The sequence below is a fragment of the Stegastes partitus genome, unplaced genomic scaffold (genome assembly GCF_000690725.1).
Source record: "Stegastes partitus isolate 25-593 unplaced genomic scaffold, Stegastes_partitus-1.0.2 Scaffold1477, whole genome shotgun sequence".
Classification (NCBI taxonomy): domain Eukaryota; kingdom Metazoa; phylum Chordata; class Actinopteri; family Pomacentridae; genus Stegastes; species Stegastes partitus.
In genome coordinates, this window is record NW_007579208.1 from 92,041 (window position 1) to 112,477 (window position 20,437).

A 20,437-nucleotide genomic window follows, 5' to 3' on the forward strand; every position below is an offset into this window, starting at 1 on the left:
TTTCAGTGGTTCAGCAGAGTCGTGTTCAAGTTGCAGCAAGTAGTAGAGGGGTGGGTGGACACTTTTTAGAGGAAACAGCAGCGTAGGGTTACATCTAGGACAGTTTAGAGCATTAACAGATTATTTTAATTAAAAAAAAAACAACTTTTAAACATGCAACTTTGAGACAGATGATTTTTAAGAGCGACTTTAAACACCCAAATAACTGGTTTCATTATCAATTTTCCACCGTTTTTATTTCTTGTGTGTCTTAATCTGTTGTTGATTTACTTTCTACATTTGTCTTGTAAAGCACTAAATTGGACTGACCTTTACTCGAGGTGCTATTACAGTTTAAACAGACATTCTTGCTACTGAGGCTTCTGCTCTGAGAACACTTGAGCTAAAACTAATGATTGTTTTCAACAAGAAGATTGCTTATTTTTGTCCAGTCAACAGTCTAAAAGATACTTAATTTACTGTCACATGAGAAAAGCCTGACATTTGTGAAGCTGGAACTCTGTCTTGTTCTGAGGTTTACTTGAGAAAATAAAAATTGATTGTTTATCATAGCAGTTGCTGATTATTTTTCTGTGGACTGGTTCATTGTTTCAACTCTCCATGTGGTTACTCATACTGTTTTTTTTTTTTGTTTTTTTTTTTAATGAACTCCACCCCCCAAATAAAAAAAACACTTCTTATCAGATGCACATACATTGAATGCAGAGGCAGTCAAATGGAGTAAAATCTGTTCGGTGGAAGGATGAAAAAAATCACATCATTAGCATTTGTGCAACAGCTCCAAGTCTGCAAGTGTTCAGAGCACTGGAATGTAAAATTAGTTCTATGCTTATCACAGACACATCAAATATTTAATCTTTATCTGTCTCCTTTCAGCTATGGTTCATTTATGATTTCCTTTTGAGCGGCTTAGTGGTTAGCAATGCTGCCACCAGGCGTGCATCTTCCTGTTTCTGTGTGTTCTCTCAGAGCCAGTGTGGGGAACCTTCAGGGTTCTACCCTTGTCTCTGGTCCAAACACATGCATGCCAACTATTAGGAATAGCTCTGCTCTGTTGCCACTGAGGCTTCACACTGTGCCTAAAAGTCAAATGGGTCAAATGCAGAGGATGCCTTTCTCTGTCCCACTGGACTATGAGCAGATAAAAACTGCAGTAGCTTTTCTGCAAACTAGACACCACTTGTGATGTCTTTCTGAAGGTCAAGGATTGATTTTACTTCGTCTTGGCTTGTGCTTTGAATTGGACAGTTTTATGCACAAAAACGATGTGAAAAGGAAAAATGATGCAACAGTGTTTCGTCTTCATTCCAAATAATTTGGTACAGGATTTCTGTTTGGCTCACCTTATGATCGGAACAGTTACTGTCAAATATGTCCATAAAATCAGGACTAATCATCAATTAATTTCTGCGCTGGAAACATCACAAACTCTGATTTTCCCATCGAGATGAGACTCCGAATTTTGGGAGTCAAATCAGATTTGGCTGCTGAATATGAAGACTTAACTATTCATTCCACTTTCGTTTCCATACAGACTATCTGGCAATCAGAAAATCCATTGGCATGAAGTTCAGGGATAATTTCAACCACGATAACATAATCAAATGCAACAGAGTTACGGGAACAGGCAGAAAGGAAAAACCTGAATCGTGAACTCATGAAACCTGAATGGATTTTGCTGGCATGGTTTGTGCCCACTTGGAGGGAAGGGTCACTGCAAATCAATAAAGTTGTTCTGAGTGATCACCTTTATCCTGTGATGAAACATTTCTATCCTAACGGGAGGGGCCTCTATCAATAGAGCACATGATGTAAATCACATACTATGGTGCTCATAGTCATCAGATTTTAACCAAACTGAACACTGATGGGAGAATATAAACCAATACACTAGACAGCACTGTTCATCCCTCCAGTAGAGTTCCAGAGAACGTGGTGGTACGTGGTGGCCCAAGACCTCACTGAGACGCTTTCTATTTGTTACACATCTGCATATTTCAGCATTTAAAAATCAGTACAAGGCAGCTGCATATGAATTGCTAACATATAATGATGACGACCATATGGATTTGTCAGAATAGTGAGTCAGGCAGCACACTGTGCTTCTGTTGAAATCAAGGCCTCGCAGTCCATCTTTTCTAAAAAGTTCACTTTAAATAAATCCAATCCTCTATGAAATAACTGACATGAACTTTCAGTGCTCAATTTTGCTGAATGTTAAGCAAATTCTTCCAAATACAGATTGCATTTAACTTTGTTATAGTTGCCCTTGAAAAGACTAAAATGCTTCAGACTTAGTTTACCAACCCTTCAAGTGAAGGTTTCAGCTGCTCTCATCAGACAACCACTATGCCTGCCATGTATTGTCATGTGGATTCTTTAAGCAGGTGCATCAGCTAGTCCTGCTCGAACACAAAAATACATCTATGATTCCCCTTAATTCTTCACTGTTATCCCTGCACATTTTTGCTAGCTTCTATCAGTTATTCTGATTGTCTCTAATGCAAAGCAGTCTGCGGGACAACTTTACTCGCTGGAATATCTGTGTGTCCTGCTCCTGGTGTTACTACTGGGCTCTGAAACAACATATACAGTGTAACTCATAAATATTCACTCAGAGTTCGGCAAGGGCATTCTGGGGAATGAAGCAAATCACTAACTGCTGCAGACTGTGACAGAGCGAGAGGAGGGAAATCGTACTTGGATGTGTCATTAACTCAAATGCGACCTACGCATGAGATCCACGCATGTGTGTGTGTGTCGGCTTGCATGAGGAGTGAATGATTAAGTATGTGATCCTCTAATACTAGTCAGGTGGTAGCGACGCCATCAGCACTCAGCTTTTTTTTTTTTTAACTGTTTCTTCTCTCTCACATGTTAAGTTTTGTCTTGTTCACCAAAGGTTTCTCTGTGGTCTTAGAAAAAAGCTTAATTAGGGTTTGTATGAGGATTATGACAATCAAGCCTTTAGAAATGTCAGATTCTCTGCTCTCCCCTTTTAATCTCAACTTCCTTTAAAGTCTGTCTATAATGACCTTTCGCTTTCTGTTCACATCTCCCCATCTATATTCCCATCTGTTTTTGCGCCTCCTGCCCCTCCTCTCTTTCCAGTCCCTTCTCCTCTTCTATCCATTATCGTTTGCTTCCCAGCCTAATCACATCATAAGACCGGCACAATCAGCAGCTGCCTTCCATGACTATATTCCGCTGAAAGCAGCATTACCAAGGGCCGACAACTGGTCTGAAGCGCACGGACAGAGAGACACAAACCAGGCCGCCTTGTCTGAAGTAATTTCAAGACTAAATATGTCCTAACAGGCTGATAAGGCCTGTCCCATGCTGAGAAGTCCTCCAAATACAGCCAAGAACTGTGCGATTTGCCTGCCCAAACTTGGAGACACAACCGGCGGATTTGCTTTGTGGACTTGACCGTCCAACAATCCACTGAATGCTTCTCAACTGTCATTAAGTAAGTAAATATCACATGACCATGTCATATTTACCAGGTGTCAAATGTTCATCAGTCACTCGTGAATGTACTGTATCATATTAACTGGGCAAAACAAAAAAGCCACAGCCAGGTGTGAGTCGTAGGAGCCAAGTATGGCCTCCACTGTTTGTTCAGTGTATTTTCCATGACCTTAGTTCACGGTTTGGAAGTCATCCATCATGTGTTGAAAGATCAGAGTTCATGTAACTGACTTGAGTTTACTACTAGTGTGGGACATCGCTGACATCTTTTAATTCTACAGTTAACACAAAGTCAATTTTCCCAACAGAACTACATTTTCGTTAGCGGCTGCATTTTTAAAAAAAATATATTTTATTCACCACAATAGTACTGAACTTTGAACCTCTATCTCAACAGAAGTGTCACGTTTCGGCAACGTTCCCATCGCACCACTGTTGCGATTTGAAATTCTACTGGACAAATTTTCTCGTTCAGTTCAGAGGCTTCACAGCGTGTTGAACACACATTTGTGCCTTTCTTAGATGATTTGTGGCTGCATTTGACCCAACCCTCTCTGTCATCACTCTGTCAAAGTTGAGGGTGTAGCTGATCTCACAGCAAAGGTGCTCCTGACGTCTAACAACACAAACAAAAACATGTAGATGAAAAAAAACTGTGTGTTGAGAGCCGGATGCATCAGGCTGATATCATCAACCTTCTTCCTTCTTCTCAGTGTGTTTTTCTTCCACTAGCAAGAAAAGTAATTAACTCAGTCATTAACAATGACTTGGTATTTATTGTTAATGAAATGTAACGTTAACAATGAAGACTAAGTCGACTGTTACTAAATACATTCATTTATATACGCTCATTGGCCATGTCATTAGGTTTGTCTCCGAGGCCACACAGAGTCTTTTGTTGGGGGGGGGCACTAAAAGGAACACATTTGCTGGCACTGGCGTATATCTGCAACAGATTCTTCAAAAAACATCTTCTGAAGCATAATCAAGTCAAAGCAGGACAGCATCTCACTGCAAGTTAGCTGCTGTTGTTGGCTGATAACAGCGAGGCCCCTTTAAGTCACTTGCACAGACTGTATGACTGCTACACCACTGACTGATTGTTAGATAAGACAACAGTGTTAGGTTTTCTTAGGTACCTGAAGTTGGAGACAACTTCCCGCTCCCTCAAAGATGGCACATTGAAAATAAAAACATACATGCTTTACTTACTTTACTACAGGCTGACTGATGTAGTACGGAGCCTGGGCAAGGCTTCGTGTAGGTGAACTTTGTCATCCACCCAAGTCTGAGAGGGTCTGCCACTATGGACAACCATGTGTAATCCAAAACTTGTAAATGCGCAGACTGTCTGAACTGCAATCGCACCGACTGCACATGCATCAAGACTGAATGAGGAGATTTCAGTCTTGATGCAGTCGGTGTGGGACTTTGGAGGTGCTTTGACTTGTACATGCTATATATCAGCTGTGCCCAAACACACCAAGACGTTCTAATTTCTCCACATGTCCTGTGCTATGTCCACTCGCTAGACTCAGCCCACCTCAGGAACAATCACATTGATACAGTGCTACAGCATCATCTGTAACTAGCTGCCATATCCTGTAAAAAGTGCAAAGTCAAACCTAGCCGTACAGAAACATCCACAGGAGCTCTGCATGACTGTCTGGGGTTTGTATGAGCAGCAATGTAACTTAGCGCCAACGCATACCTTTTGTAAAACAGACAGAATCATGTGTGTATCTGCTGTCTGCTTTTAAACACACACATCGGACATGCAGAGACGAGGAAAAGTCTTTTTTTTTTTCTCTCAGATTTAGTGATGATCTCCTCATGGTCCACTAGCTGTCCGTTCTGTGTGCACTAAATAGAAACATCCAGGTTCTGTACACAGCCTCAACTCTGTGAATAGGAACTGGAGATCAACCCAGCACAGTAACAGTGCTCATTCACAGGACAAGGGAAGATGGAGGGGAAAGGAGACAGTAGGAGCACGAGGGGCTGTGAATCTAAATATCCTGATCTGCTAAATATCAGCAGTGTTTCTTCATAATGACAGACCTCAAGAACACACCAACCTAATGTCGCATTTTTAACTGCAGACCTGCAACGTGATTCATACGTAGAAGACCTGCAATTCCCAGCATTAACCACAGAGTGAGAAACAAAGCAAATTTCCAGATCCATTATGTGTTATAAGTATTTACTGCCAATACTATACCTCCTTCTGTTTTATGGACTGGTAACATATAGATTAACTTAAGACAGTATTAAGACAAGACTCAATGTTGATTAAGATATTGATCCTTGAGGGGAATTTCACAACGTTCACAACAGCTCTTATTTTCTCTAAAATAATCCCACACGACTTAGTAAGGAAAAAGGCAAAGTGTTTCATGGAGTGAGCGTTTTAAAGGCTCCTCTCTTCATGTCCGCTGACTAGGACTGAGACTGCAAGTAAAAACAGATGATTGTTGATTCTCCCTTATTTTGCTGTCAGCTTCTCCATTCCTCAGTCCACCTGAAACCAGCTACCATCAGCAAACTAACTTCCCATGAACTCAGGATGCTGCGGCTTGGAGTTTCCACCCTGCTGCTGTGCACAGACATCGTACTCGACTGCAGCATTGTGCTGACTCAGAAAAACTGTAGGACCTTGTTTATAAGGGAAAAAAAAAAAAGCACCTCAGGCCAGTAGCATATGGAAATGACGTCACAAAGAGATGCTGCTGTTCACCGCACAGTTGTTCTTCTTCTCTTCATGCTATAAATTAATGGGAATCAAGTGGAGATCTGCTAAAATCAAAATTATATTACATTAAAATGAAATGACAACAGCTCCAAAATGGCATTAATACAAATGGAAGAAACCACAATAAGATTTAAGTCAAGCAGTAAAGAGGTGTTTCAGTGGCTGATACATTTATCAGACTACACTTTAAATAAATAGGGTCCAGTGTCAAGCGCACAATAAACAAAAAAAAAAAAAAAACAACCTGTCTATACTAAAGCATTATTTTGGTGTCAGTACAGAAACTAAAGGATTACATTGTCCCCGAAATTTAAAAGTTGTGGAAAAAAAAGGATTAACCAGAAAATAGAACATAAACACACTTAGCGTGCGCATAAACACTGTCACTGCTAAGAAACAGAATTCACAATTTTGTCCTGATAGCGAGAATATCTGATCACCAAGAAATAATCAGACATTTTTCACATTTAGAGAAACATTTAGTCATTTTCTTCTGTTCAGATTCAGCTGCGGACCTTTGTTCCAGTTCCTTTCACATCTTCACTCAGATTTTTCTGTCATCTCCCTACCATCCAAAGATTCCTTATTTAAAAAAACACTGCTATGCATCTGTGTGCTGTGGAAACTGATGAATGTGGATCTTTGGTCCTAAAAGCATGCAACGGTTCCAGCAACAATAGAGCAGTTGTCATCAGCTCAGTGTGTGGGTCTGTCTAGTCTTCGGGGTTGTTTCTGACGTCTTGTTCTTCTTATTTAAAGGATAAATGTAATCTTTTCAGCTTCAGCCATAAACCTTTCCACAGCAAAGTGCAACAACAGACAGTTAGGTGTAAGTCGTTTTACTGCTCACTGTTGTTTCCCTTTCCTTACAAAAAGCTAAATCCCTCTGGGATCGAGCCTGGTCTGAATTTTTTGTGTGCAAAATGTTTTCATAACGAACACACAACAGACAAACTAATGAAATAAAAGGTGTAGTTTCAATAAACTATCATTTAAGTCTAACACATTTTTCTACAAGCAAACCTTAATTCAATTAACTCTTGGAAAGCTTTATCTTAGCAAAATACTTTGAGATTTTCTCTGGGTGCAGCTCCATATCATTATGGACATCGAATCTCTTCCAATGACTCTATTTACATCCAGCAGTTTTTATGTGCAGTTTCAATTTGTGCATTTGTGCAACTGCTTATCTTGGGATCCCAACCTTCTTTAGAGTATTGCCTGGAAAAGAGAACTGATTTGGATTTTCTTTTGTAGATCTTCCAGAATTTGGCCAAACATTTGGATCAAAATCTACGTACGTGAATCGTGGCAGCTTAAGGCCCCCTCAGTCTTTTGCGCTTCTCAAGAGCTGCAACTACCAGTCAATTAATCAATTAGTTGATGATTTCTTTCATTCATCCATCCACTATCTATACACCGCTTAATCCTCTCTGGGGTCATGGGGGGGCTGGAGTCTATCCCAGCTGACTCAGGGTGAAGGCAGGGGACACCCTGGACAGGTCACCAGTCTATCACAGGGCTACACTTAGAGACAGACAACCAAGCACACTCACATTCACACCTACGGACAATTTAGAATCACCAATTAACCTCAACATGGGTGTCCTCACCGGGATGTGAACCGTTGACCTCCTTGCTGTGAGGCAACGTTGCTAACCACTTCCTTGCAGCCCTGATTTCTTTCAATTCAGCAAAAATATTAAACATGTTTGTTCCAGCTTCTTAAATATGAACATATGATGCTTTTCTTTGTCATATATAACAGTAAATATTTATTTATTTATTTATCTATTTATTTCTGATCTTTTTTTTTACTTCTGATTTTTTTTTTAAACTTCTGATCAGTAAAAACACAGTATGAAAAATGTCACTTCAGGTTTTGGAAAATTGTACTTGAACAATTTTTCCTTGATTAATTCAACTAATTAATTGATTATAAAAATGAGCCCACCAGTTCTCACCCCTTCCTGACTAGCTGCTCCCATTTTTTCTGGTTCACCTTTCAGTTCTTCTGTCAATTTTTAATAAAAATAGCCCAGACTCTGAGCAGTCCTGCTGTGTAGTCATCCAGCAGGGTGTTCAGACAGTCAATGAGTCTGTTGAGTCATACATAAGACCATCAGGCATTTATATTCTTATAGCTCCTATCTGGTAGTCACGCTAAGAATCTGTCGGGTTAAATAAATCCCCTACCGTCATACATTAAACAGTGTGTCAACAGGGTCTGAGTCTGTCCTATAGTCCACACTGAGTCACAATATCACACATTTCTGCAGATAAAACTGTAAGAGAAGTTGTTGCACAATGCTGGAATGTCAATACCCTGAACTATTGACAGAGCTGTGGTAAATCATAGCATGAAAACAGAGAAGCTGACTGTTACTGCTTTAGTGCACATCGCATCATGACAGCTCAGGCTACAGCCCTGTTTATCGAACTGTCATGCGAGGTGTCTGACCCAAACACAGCTGCAACGAGTAAACATGACAGGCATGGAATAGCCCTGTTCAGCACGGCTCTGTAAACCTCGTAGACCTGGGTCGCACGTCTTCACGGGACTAAAGCTAACTGGGCTCAGGGCCACATTTACAGCTGTGTGGAACAACAAGCTACATCTGGTCTGTGTTCAAACACTGCAGGAGCAGGAAGAAACCGACTCCATGTGAATCTTCAGTAGAAATAAGCAACACATAAGCGCACAAGAATACTACAGACGGAGCTTCACCTTCACAGGCCTGATTCTCAAACTAAACTAACACACTCAGGCCGCATAGTGTCAGCAATCAGTCACATAATCAATCAAATCATGATTATTCTGATTGTATCTGGGTTGCAACTGCCAATAATTGTCATAATTGATAGAAGAAAGTTTTTTGCAACCCAAAAAAACCCAAATCGTTTAAAATGCCCGTTGCCTAACGAAACACGGTTCGCTCCGCCTGCCATGTTTCATTTTTGCACCAACTAAGCCCAGTGTCATCCAGCAAATGACTGCGTTGGCCGATCAAACACGTGCATGAACACGTTCCTGGTAGACTGCTTCGTAACATGAACACTGTACTTCTACTGATTACCTTGCGATTGTTGCAATTAAAGACAAAATAATTATATCTTTCCAAAAGTTCTTGAGAACTGTTTCAGCATCTTTTAAGTCTGTTACTTAAGACATTAATCTTGTTTTTTCTATGTAGATGAACGCCCGTACAAAATCACTGTAATCATTCTGGAATTATTCATATTTTCTGACAAAAACATTCAAGTCTTCTGGAGAAAATGTCTGTTTTTTGTGTATTCATATATATCACATAAAAAACTAAATATCTCAACGTCAGTTTCTCCCAGTATTCCAACTGTGTGCAGCACTAATTTCTAGCCTGGATTTCTTTTTCTTCACTGCCGTTAGTGGCACATTGTTTTGCTTCTTGATCCATTATCGCCATGAACTGTCAATTAGCAGAACAGCATGAAACCAACAAGAGGACACGAGTCCTTGTGTGCACGCAGACTACTAACTCCTCGTTTAAATGCGGCGGCACAGTGACAACAAAGACAATACTTGTTGCAGTCCTACTTAAAACTGAATTCAATTTAAAAGTATAAAATAGAGATGAAGTTGTGGGGAATTCTGAACAGTCAACAACAACTTAAAAACAAGCACAGCACAAAAAAAGTGCATTGGATCTGTCCTTGAGCACATTTCAGATCAACATCACCAGTAGCTTCATTGTGACATTTTCATTCCTGCTTGTCTTGATGGCGTTTTGTTCCAATTACACACAACTTTCCAAGAATTTCCAACAGCCAAACCTTCAGGCCGACGCTCTAATTCACCAGAGGCTATGTGCTTTGGTGATTAAAGCTGTTTATTACAGTTTGGATCTCTGGAGCTGAGCAAAGCTGGAGTGAATTCTAAAAAGCTGGTGTGCCGACATAACACTGAACAGGGCTGCTGAGGCTCCTTAACAACAGACTGAGCTTCAAACTGCAGGAAGAGACCTTTGGCTCTGATCTTAATGTGACTGTGCTGCAAAAAGGAACATGGGATTAAAACAATGTGTCAGGAGTGCAGAGGAGATGACTGATAGTTTCTGACTTTGTGCCAGAAACTCAGCTCTGGCTCAGACAGGCTGGAAAAACACAGAGAAATGAACGGAGGAACTGATGAATAAATAATGTAAATAAATAAAAGCACCAACAGTTATTCCCCCACTAATCACTCTGAATGAATTCCAGCTCGTCATAATGCCGTAATGTGTCAGGTTTTGGTACGTTGGCGAACCCAGTGACACTGACTGTAGGAATGTGCTGCAGTCACACTGAGCTGTCCCAGTATATGACTATGCAGAGCACGGCCATGACTTATGAAGAACACTGCATCTACCGCCGCCGAACAAAGCACACACTGCTGCTCACAGGTAGAGAGAGGAGGACACAACCTGGAGGCAGAAACACGATAGCTGCATTCCAGCCACAACAATGTGCAATATAATGCGTCTGATGCAACTTTATAGCCGATTTATACACATACATACGAACATGTGCTGTGACAAGGACCGATGTTGTAGTTTTATGATGTGGTTGTATGTATTTTCCTATCCTATCACTGATAACTATGATAAAACATACGATGTAACGTTACATGTAAATGTGTTCCTGATATTGTATAATACCACAGAGACATGACTACACACATCTAAAAGTAGAGTTTCTTAATTAATGTCATTCCTACTTGATCATCCAGAAACTTCACGTATCCAACTGTAAGATTTGGATTCGGTTCCAGGCTGGTAAAATGCCCAGATTTGTGATTTAAAACTTCTCTCCAAGGCTCAACAATCACTCAGGCGATCAACAGAAAACTGATGAGCAACTATTTTGATAACTGCAGTTATTTAAAGTTAAATCTTTGGACAACTTTAACAAGACATCTTTAAGATGGTGCTTGGTTAATGTGCTTTCCACAAACCAGTCTGTGTACTTGACCAAATACTGTAAATGTCTGAAGACAGATGCACACTACTGGGCCCGTTTTGATGCACAGACGTGTTCACATGTTTGTCGCCGTGTATGTGCAGTTTGTGCAGTTCTAAATTTGGCCAGTTCGCCAAAATTTGCATTAGCTGCTAGAACCAAAGCATTAATAAATCTCTATGGCAGCAAGTGAACTGTATGGTTTTGTTGGTTAGTACAACATCATATAACCCAACCACACAATTAGAATATGTCATCCTGCAGTATTGACAAGATTGTTGTGTGAGGATGTGTTTGTAAAGAAAACAAGCACTATACAGGGCAGCACTCATCTTATTATAGGGGATTAATAACCTATCAAGAAAACATGGTATTATTTAAAGCAGTAATTATATTTATTTATCCAATATTTACTGCAGTAACCCTCTAAAGCGATGCTGACTCTCTGCTCCAGTGACAAGCTGCGTTACTGGGCGGTGAATCGTGCACAAAGAGTCAATTCACAAATAACATTAGAGAGATCGATGACCTGAGTATTTAGAAACATACTGCAGCAAGCTCAGCTCACCGGAGGGTCTGGCTCACAAGTATCATGACGGCAATCATTTGCAGAGTTGTGGAAAACGCATAAAATGTTGGAAAATTCTAATTCTGTTTGACCTCTCCCTGTTTCTTGGAACCTTTGTAAATGTCGTGCGGCATCACATGACATTCACGTCTAGTTTATTAATACAGGGAGTCTTGCTGCTTGTTCCTCCAAACAAATTTTACTTTGTAAATAAAACGTTCATTGTGTTTTTAAGCCTCCTCAGTCGGTACAGTTTCGTACTTGTTTGGAACAGTGTTGTCAAGACTTTATGTAAATGTGACCTTCAGTCAAAAGATATTGTTCGATGCTACTGTTTTTATGCTGTAACTTATATTGTTACCGATAAACTTTAAAGTCTATTGGGTGTGGCTGTGTGTCACACTAAGAGCTGCAATGATTAATCAATTAGTTGTCAACTGCTAAAATAATTGTCACCTATCTTGATAATTGATTCACCAGCTTGAGTGATTTTTTAAGGAGGAAATATGAAAATTCTCTGATGTGATTTTCTGGATTCTTTCCACCTCGGTGACAGTAAACTGAATATCTGAAAACAATTGATCGCTGCAGCCCAAGTTGCTCGTTGGACTGTGACTGGCCTCCAAAAGATTTATGGCGCCACAATGTACCCTTATATACGCAAATCTTAAAATGTGTTTTACATTGAGCTCAGAGAAACTTTTCCTCAGCAGACAAACGTCTCCAAAGTCTTACAGTTTCAAGCTCTGCACAGACATCATTCTGACCAGGAAACGAAGAACAAAGACGTGAAGTCAAATATAAGCAAACCATAATTTGGAGCGGAGAAGGAGTTGAAGCTTCATCGTTCTGCTCTGAACTTTCAGTACTTGCAGCTGCAGTGGTTTGTGAAAAATAAGCTGTGCAGAGGTAAATGTCTGCACTTGTTATTTCAACATGTCAGATAGAAATGCAGTCATTTTCAGGTTGTAACTACAGATTACAGACTTACTTTGCAGTAACTGGCAGTGACTGTAGTGTTTCAGGCCTTTAAGCCAACAATATTTGTAGCTTAGATGGTAACAAATGCTGCAAGCAGATTTAATTTCTGGTACCAGATTCTTGAATCCTTCCATACAGCAAACACCTGCTGGCTTTGTGAGTCAACTGACTGCAACAAGGTTTAAGATTATCTAAACTACTGTTAACTGATTATATGTTGATTGAAGATAACTCAGTAAAAATGTATCCAGCACACACAGCAGCTGCACTACAGCTTTACATTGCATTTACAAGCTAGATGTAGGTTTTATAAGAGTTATATAAAAACTGCTATTCTCTCAGGATCAGAACCAGGTTTCTGCTGTATAGAACCACACAGTACTGCAACCCCAATGCAACCTTGACAAGCACAAAATGCGCCGAATGCCAGTGCAGAAAAATGCAATGGCTCAGGTGGATTTATTTATTTTGTGTTCACAATGTCAACCCTGTGCACAAATTAGAGCCCAATAAAGATAAACTGCTTTAACGGCATTAATGGACCAAAGGTTGCAGATTGAGCTATCAGCACCTCTCTGTCCAGCGTGATGTCAAAACAGCAGGTCAGCTATCCGAGGACAAGACGAGAGGGGCTAACGGGCACCAAGATTAACATGCTCAATAAGTGATGACTCAGCCAGATGTCCTTTTGTCTCCTGAACACATTCCGAGCAGCCAGTGATGACAGACACACTGGAACCTGCAGAGCAACAAAACAAACCTAGCTTGTCTAGTGTGGTGCTAGCTAACACCGCTGCTGCCTGGTTAGCATTCGTTTACACTGAAGCGGCGCCTCTGTTCCTGCTGTACAACGACAGGGAGAGTAAAAGACAACTCAAGTCATTCCCCACTTAACACTTCCGACATGAAATAACCGCTCTGAAATCGGTTAACTGGTTAGCCAGCCCGCTAGCTAGTGGTTAGCCGTGAGCAGGTTAATCTGAAGCTAACTTACCTCATACTGGATGTACTGTTTTCTCCACTCCGGGGTGATGTGAGCCGAGAGATGCTCTGTGAATTTCATTTTGACACTTTGGTGGGTTTATTCTCTCCCTTTCTTTGCTGTCACTGTAACCAGAACCCGGGTGGTTCGAGCGAACAAGAGGAGGGGGGGAGGTTTTAGCCGTTCGCCAACACAGAAACTCTCATCCGAAGATTAGGCTCAAAGACACACAGATGCCCTTTTTGTCTTCGCGGTAACCTAGCTAGCTACCGGCACATATTTCAGCCGTGGGAAACACACTCGACGAAGCGGCCGTGAAGTCACATCTTAGCTGGAAGAAAACGGCTAAATTGGGTTTATTCGTTAGCGCCAGTGTCGTTGAAGCAGCGTCTGTTTAGCGACACACAGGCGGAGTGTGTTGGCGTTAGCTGGGTCTTGCTATCTTTCCCCTCTCCTCTCTCTCTCTCCGCCGTTCATCCTCCACCTCTCTCCACCTCCCGTCTCCTGCTGCCTTCAGGTGCGCTGGGAAATATCAAACACTGGGCCGGTCCGTCGGTGCGCAGGATCGTGTTGGTGGTGGTGGGTGGAACCAGGTGTGGCGATCTCCGGGAGGCGTCAACCTGCCCGGACAGCTCACACTGACTGTGTGAGGCAATGAGGCTGACTGTAATGGTAGTCATAGGTTGTGTTCAGGGTAGGAGCTGACATTATGGTAAGCCTTTATTAATCCCAAAGTAGGGAAATGTGCACCAGCAAAAGGGAGAGTGAATATGTCTAAGAAAATAAAGGAAAAATAAGCCAGACATATACATAAATACTAGCTCACAGTATTTATGTATTGCACAGATTCTTTCATAAGTATAAATACTGATAGAGACGCAGCAATGTTGTACAGACTTGTTCATACGTGGACAAATACTGACTGAATATTCTAAGATAGGACAAGCCTTTATTAACCAAATCAAGTTTATTGTCATTTTGCTGTACATAGAACAGACGTACAAACAAGATGAGAGAGCGTTTCTTCAGGATCCAATAACTTAAAGCAATTAAATAATGAAGTGTTTGCATATCCGGATCAGCAGTTCAGCATTCTGACAGCTTGTGGAACGAAGCTGTTGATCAGTCCGGAGGTTCTTCCTTTAATGCTCCGGAAACGTTTGCCTGATGGCAGCAGTTTAAACAGTTTATAAAGAGGGTGTGAGGAGTCCCTGATCCAGTATCCTGTTCCTGCAGCAGCTCTGGAAAAGTTCAGAGCTAGCTGTCTGTCCATCCACCCGGAACGATGTCGTCCCCTCCAGCATCCATCTTTCAACACTTTCCCTGAGGTTTGCACCAAAGGGATCCATAAAGTTCTATTCTATTCTTCTGTTCTATTCTAGCTGTATGGCCATCTGGGATGTTGTCATGGAGCCATGTTTCTGTAAAAGCAAACACACAGCAGCAGTCTTTCTTTTTTCTCTTTCAGTCTTAATTCCACAGTGGGTAAAACTTAGGTTTTGTTTTTGTCATTAAATGTGTAAAGAACACCTCAGATGTTCAGGTCACACACTGTATATAAAGCTATCATTTATTATAGCATTCTTTTTTGTATTTAGGTTTTTAGTGTTTATCTGACCAGGAGGCATCGTACATGATACTTTTTTGCAGAAAAAAAACAAACATAAAGCTCACAGCACACAACATGAGGATGCGTATTCAGTATGTGGATGCAGGAAATCCAGAGAAGACAAATTCTTATCTTAGACATACAGACAATGAGAAACAAAACTTCCAACAAGATGCTAATTAAATGTTAAAATTAAAAGCACATCCCATAATTTAGTCCCATCGTCTATGTCTCCATTCAGTCTGTTGATGCTGCCACAACTGCATCTGTCCATTCTTACACATCTGACACTTTAATTGCAGCATTATTATGAGAAAAACAAGAAACTGTTTTTTAAAAAATGTCCATATGAAAAATTTTATATTTTTGTAAATGATAATTTATTCTTTTACAAGAATAGGCTATAAAAGCACACTGTTCTCACTGTATTTAAATCTACAAAAACATTTTTATTTTACATGTAGCTTATGTTATTTGAAATTAAAATCTGTATATGAGTATATTCATGCCTTTTCCTCTCTGGCCTGTTTTCAGTTTGCATGTCAGTGGGGACCGTTGCCATAACGTCTCTGTATATTCCTATGACACCTAAATGCCACATATGTGACGTCGCAGCCACCTTTGGGAGAAGGTGACGTAGATGTAGATTGTGTTTTAGCAGAGGGGGGAAATTCAGGTGGAAAGTTTCCATCACATCCTCTGTGTCTCTGCGCCTCACTGGGTCAGAAGCAGCTAAGAGTCAAAAATAAACATGTATGGAGGAATGTAGCAGAGCCCAGGAAACCTACAAGCACTGCAATCCTGACAGAGATTAGAGGTTTTTATAAATGTTTTTTTTTTTGGTGCAATGTTTGGCAAGATAACAGTGAGAGACAATAAAAATGCTCTATAGGAGATGACTGTGATACCATAAGCTGCAAAGGTTCGAAACCTTTTCAAATTAAAGCCTAAAAGAGGCCTGCACACTACAAAATCAGTCTAAAAACCTAAAAGTTGAACCACAGGGAGCCAAACACTTTCTGCATTGTTCTGTGAGCTGCTGTCCATTTAAGGATTTAAAGTTTCAGACTGTACAGAACAATAACTGATGCAGTTGGTTCCAGATATCTCAGGCATGTATCATTTAACACTGGAAGCATCTTAGAAAACACATGAAGATCTACCTGCTGTCACATCACCTTGCTGTAATCACGTCAACTCATCTGGCTCATGTTATCATTCTGGTGAATATGTGTCTTCAACAAGCCGTGATGAATAGATGCACTTTGTTCTTGTTATAATGTCAAGAATAAATGCATGTTTACAAGTAGGGCCACAATAAAATCATTCACACCACTAATAATAAACCAGCAGGGATCATCTGGGCTCAGGCAAAAACATTTAAATATTCAAACCTGACTTAATTGACATATTGCTGCAGTTTGCTTTAGTAGCAAAGTCTTTGCATGAACTGTGGATTCTATAAGGACATTCAGTCATGTTCAGGAGGTTGCTAAAAGACCGACAGTGTCACCTGGTGTTTGAAATAGGAATTGCACTGAGGTTTGAATAACTAAATTATTTTACTAGTATATATCCATCCATCCATTATCTATACACCGCTTTATCCTCACTAGGGTCACTGGAGTCTATCCCAGGTGACTTAGGGTGACAGCAGGGGACACAATCCACAGAGAACCCACACTGCACGGGGAGAACATGCAAACTCCACACATAAAGATCCCAGGTGTCCTCACCAGGATGGGAACCAGCAACCTTCTAGCTGTGAAACAACGGTGCTAACCACCGCTCCACCTTGCAGCCCTGTGCAAAAACATGTTGAGGTTAATTGGTGATTCTAAATGGTCCGTAGGTGTGAATGTGAGTGTGCTTGGTTGTCTGTCTCTAAGTGTATCCCTGTGATAGACTGATGACCTGTCCAGGGTGTCTCCTGCCTTCACCCTGAGTCAGCTGGGATAGACTCCATCCCCCCGTGACCCTAATGAGGATTAAGCGGTGTATTGTTAATGAATGAATTGATTTGCAAAGTGCTTTGAAAGACAAAATTCCAAAGCTAAGGGGTCCTGATGGTGAAAGTAGGGTCACTTTTTGATTTGAGTTTTGATCGTTAGAAGGGCCTCAACTGAGGATGTGAGGCTTCAGGTTGGGACACAAACATGCCACAAACGTCTCCGCTATGGAGTTTGGGATAAAACCATGATGAGCTTTAGAAGTGATGAGTACATTTTTAAAATCAATTTTTTTAAAAAAAAAACAAACAAACAAACTAAGGAGGCCAGTGGACAGAAGTCAGAGATCAGGTGATGTCTTAAGCAGTAAGAGGCTTAAGAGCTTTTAAAACTTCTAGTCAAATTGTTTAGCAGATATATAAATTACATAACACAAACTTTATCATCATGAGGCTGATTAGTGACCACTGTCATCGGACAGAGCCATCACAATGAACACCAAACTCTGCCCATTATCTTACAGATTCCGTTTGTTTTACAGTTAACATGTAAATTAACTTTTTTCTCTGTGATTTTACAAGATGTTATCTGTAATTTAACAAATCAGGAAAAATCTATGAAATAACAGTTTAAAAGGGATTTATGTTTTTTTAAATTCTCAATATACATATTTTTGCTTTAACAGGTTTGTAATAAACGAACACCAAGTGCAGATGGCATTTCTCTGCCTGTCAGTATTAAAACTAAATTTTTTCACATATTGTTTCTGTCTGGGATCCACAGACACGCTGCAGGCTGCTGCTCCATGTATCGATCTGCTAAAATGCCTTTAAGGTCACTGTGTGAGGCTGTTGGGCCTCATACAGGTCAACCAGCGCCCACATATCACTGCTCACAGTATCTGCTCACATATTACTCACAGTGTGGACTTAACACAGCATAAGTACCAGCTGAAGGGAAGAAACAGAGGATTTTTCCTTTTCTTCATGCTCATCTACAGCTACAGCAGCACATAACACCGGTTTCAATCATCTTCTGACCATTTTGAGCGTATTTATTTGTCAAGAGTAACACTTTTTATCTATGTGTGAGTCCATCTCATTCAGTACAGTTTATTTAAAGTCCTTATGCCACTGAACTCTCAAAAGAAAACCGTGCTTTAATAGCAATACATTATATTTAATTGTTTGGGCACATTTGGAATATTAAACACCTTAATGTCCCTTTTTCTGTCACTGACTCACACACACACATCTGCTGGCAGTGGTGGAAAGTAATTAAGTACATACTTGCAAGTTGTACATATAACTGCTCTTTAAAGTACTTTACATTTTAGTAAGAAATAATAAAATCAGTACTGAAAGGTGGCTCGGTGGTTAGCACTGTTACCTCACAGCTAGAAGGTCACTGGTTTGCGTCCTGGTTAGGACACCGGGATCTTTCTGCGTGGAGTTTGCATGTTCTCCTCGTGCAGCGTGGGTTCTCTCCGGGTTCTCCAGCTTCCTCCCACACAGTCCAAAAACATGTTGAGGTTAATTGGTGATTCTAAATTGTCTGTAGGTGTGAATGTGAGTGTGCTTGGTTGTCTGTCTCTAAGTGTAGCCCTGTGATAGACTGGTGACCTGTCCAGGGTGTCCCCTGCCTTCACCCTGAGTCAGCTGGGATAGACTCCAGCCCCCCATGACCCCAGTGAGGATTAAGTGGTGTATAGATAATGGATGGTTATTAAACTCCATTACTTCTACATTACAGCAACAGTGAGCAGCTTCATTGCAAATACAGATTTGAACCTAAAACAACAGACGGTAGCTTATAAAGCATGTTGACAAAGGTTAAACTAAACGGTTACATTTTGGGGGGAGCTGTGATCACATGGGGGTTTTATTGAATGGTTTTATGAATATTTTTTAAAGAAAAATTTTATCTCGATAGTCTTTTTGTGTTTTAAATAATTTAATTATTTATTAAATATGCACTTAAGGATGGCACTTTTAATTCCATTGTTCTTATACAATAACAATAAAGACATTCTGATTCTGATTAATTTAAACACAGAAAATAAAAAAACAAAAAATAAACAGACATAGTGCTTTCAAACGTTCCTTCATCATCTCCTATACTTGTTATTAAATGACCTATAAGATCTGACTCGTGACCCTTTGGAGGAGCCAGAACCTGAGGTAGGAAACCACTGGAAACTAGATAAACATACTGTATATAAAGTAGCTGAAACAAGCTCCAGCGATGAAAATTCTGCTGATTAATACTCCAGTATTACCATTTTTCTCCAGAACAAGTACTTTTAATACTTTGAGTACACTGAGCTGATAATACAGTTGTACTTGTACTTGTGTGGGACTCTGAATGCAGAATATTTACTTGTAGTTGGAAGATTTTACATTGTTGTACATGTATGCCTATTAAAGCAAAAGTTTTCTTCTAAAAATCTTGTGGTGGTACACATATACACCCAGATGTGGCTAACATTAGTTGTAGTTGCCGTCCAGCTCCATCAGTCCACATGTTAAACAAAATAAAGTGCTGTGGTGTCTCCTCAGCCTGTTCAGGTGTTGCTGCTCAGATCTACCTGGCTGAGGATCACTGTTACCTGGCAACCACAACCACCATCCATTTGTTTCTGAGTGAAGCCTCAAGCTCATTTGCATAATTTGCACAAATGAATTTAATTTGCATATAACAGCAACTGAGGCGTGGACTGGGATCAGAAAAGCCAAGCTGGACTCACCTTTAAAGCTCAGAGGGTATTGTTATTGCACCTTCATTATATTTGAAAAACAACGAGATCTCTGAGAAGTTGAATGTGAGGTGAGTGTTGTTGCAGTGGGACACGCTGCAAATTGGGATAGTGAAGCTTTGTAATGATTATCTTAAATTAAGGAATACATAAAATCGCCCAAAATCAGTGCTTGTGCATCGCTGAACATGTATTTGATGAAGACAAAAAGTTCACATTAGTGTAATACCAAAAAAGTCTGCATAAGTGACCCTTGATCTGAGAATCCCAGTGGCATGTGAGATGACAGAGAATAAAATTGTTCAGCTTATAAAATCAAAACTTAATCAACCTAATAAAAGCCTAATAAACAAATATTCACAGTTTGATTTTAATTTATTTTGAAATGGGATGTAA

At 40.3% G+C, this 20,437-nt stretch overlaps 1 protein-coding gene across 1 annotated transcript in view; it reads right to left on the reverse strand.

The window, feature by feature from the left end:
* Positions 1–14,187, reverse strand: part of LOC103370747 (xenotropic and polytropic retrovirus receptor 1 homolog) — a 52,469-nt gene extending 38,282 nt beyond the window's left edge. The window contains exon 1 of the mRNA XM_008299890.1: positions 13,741–14,187. Coding sequence (XP_008298112.1) covers positions 13,741–13,809 — 69 coding nt within the window. The 5' untranslated portion in view covers positions 13,810–14,187. The remainder of the gene's footprint in view (positions 1–13,740) is intronic.
* Between the last annotated feature and the right edge of the window lie 6,250 nt (positions 14,188–20,437).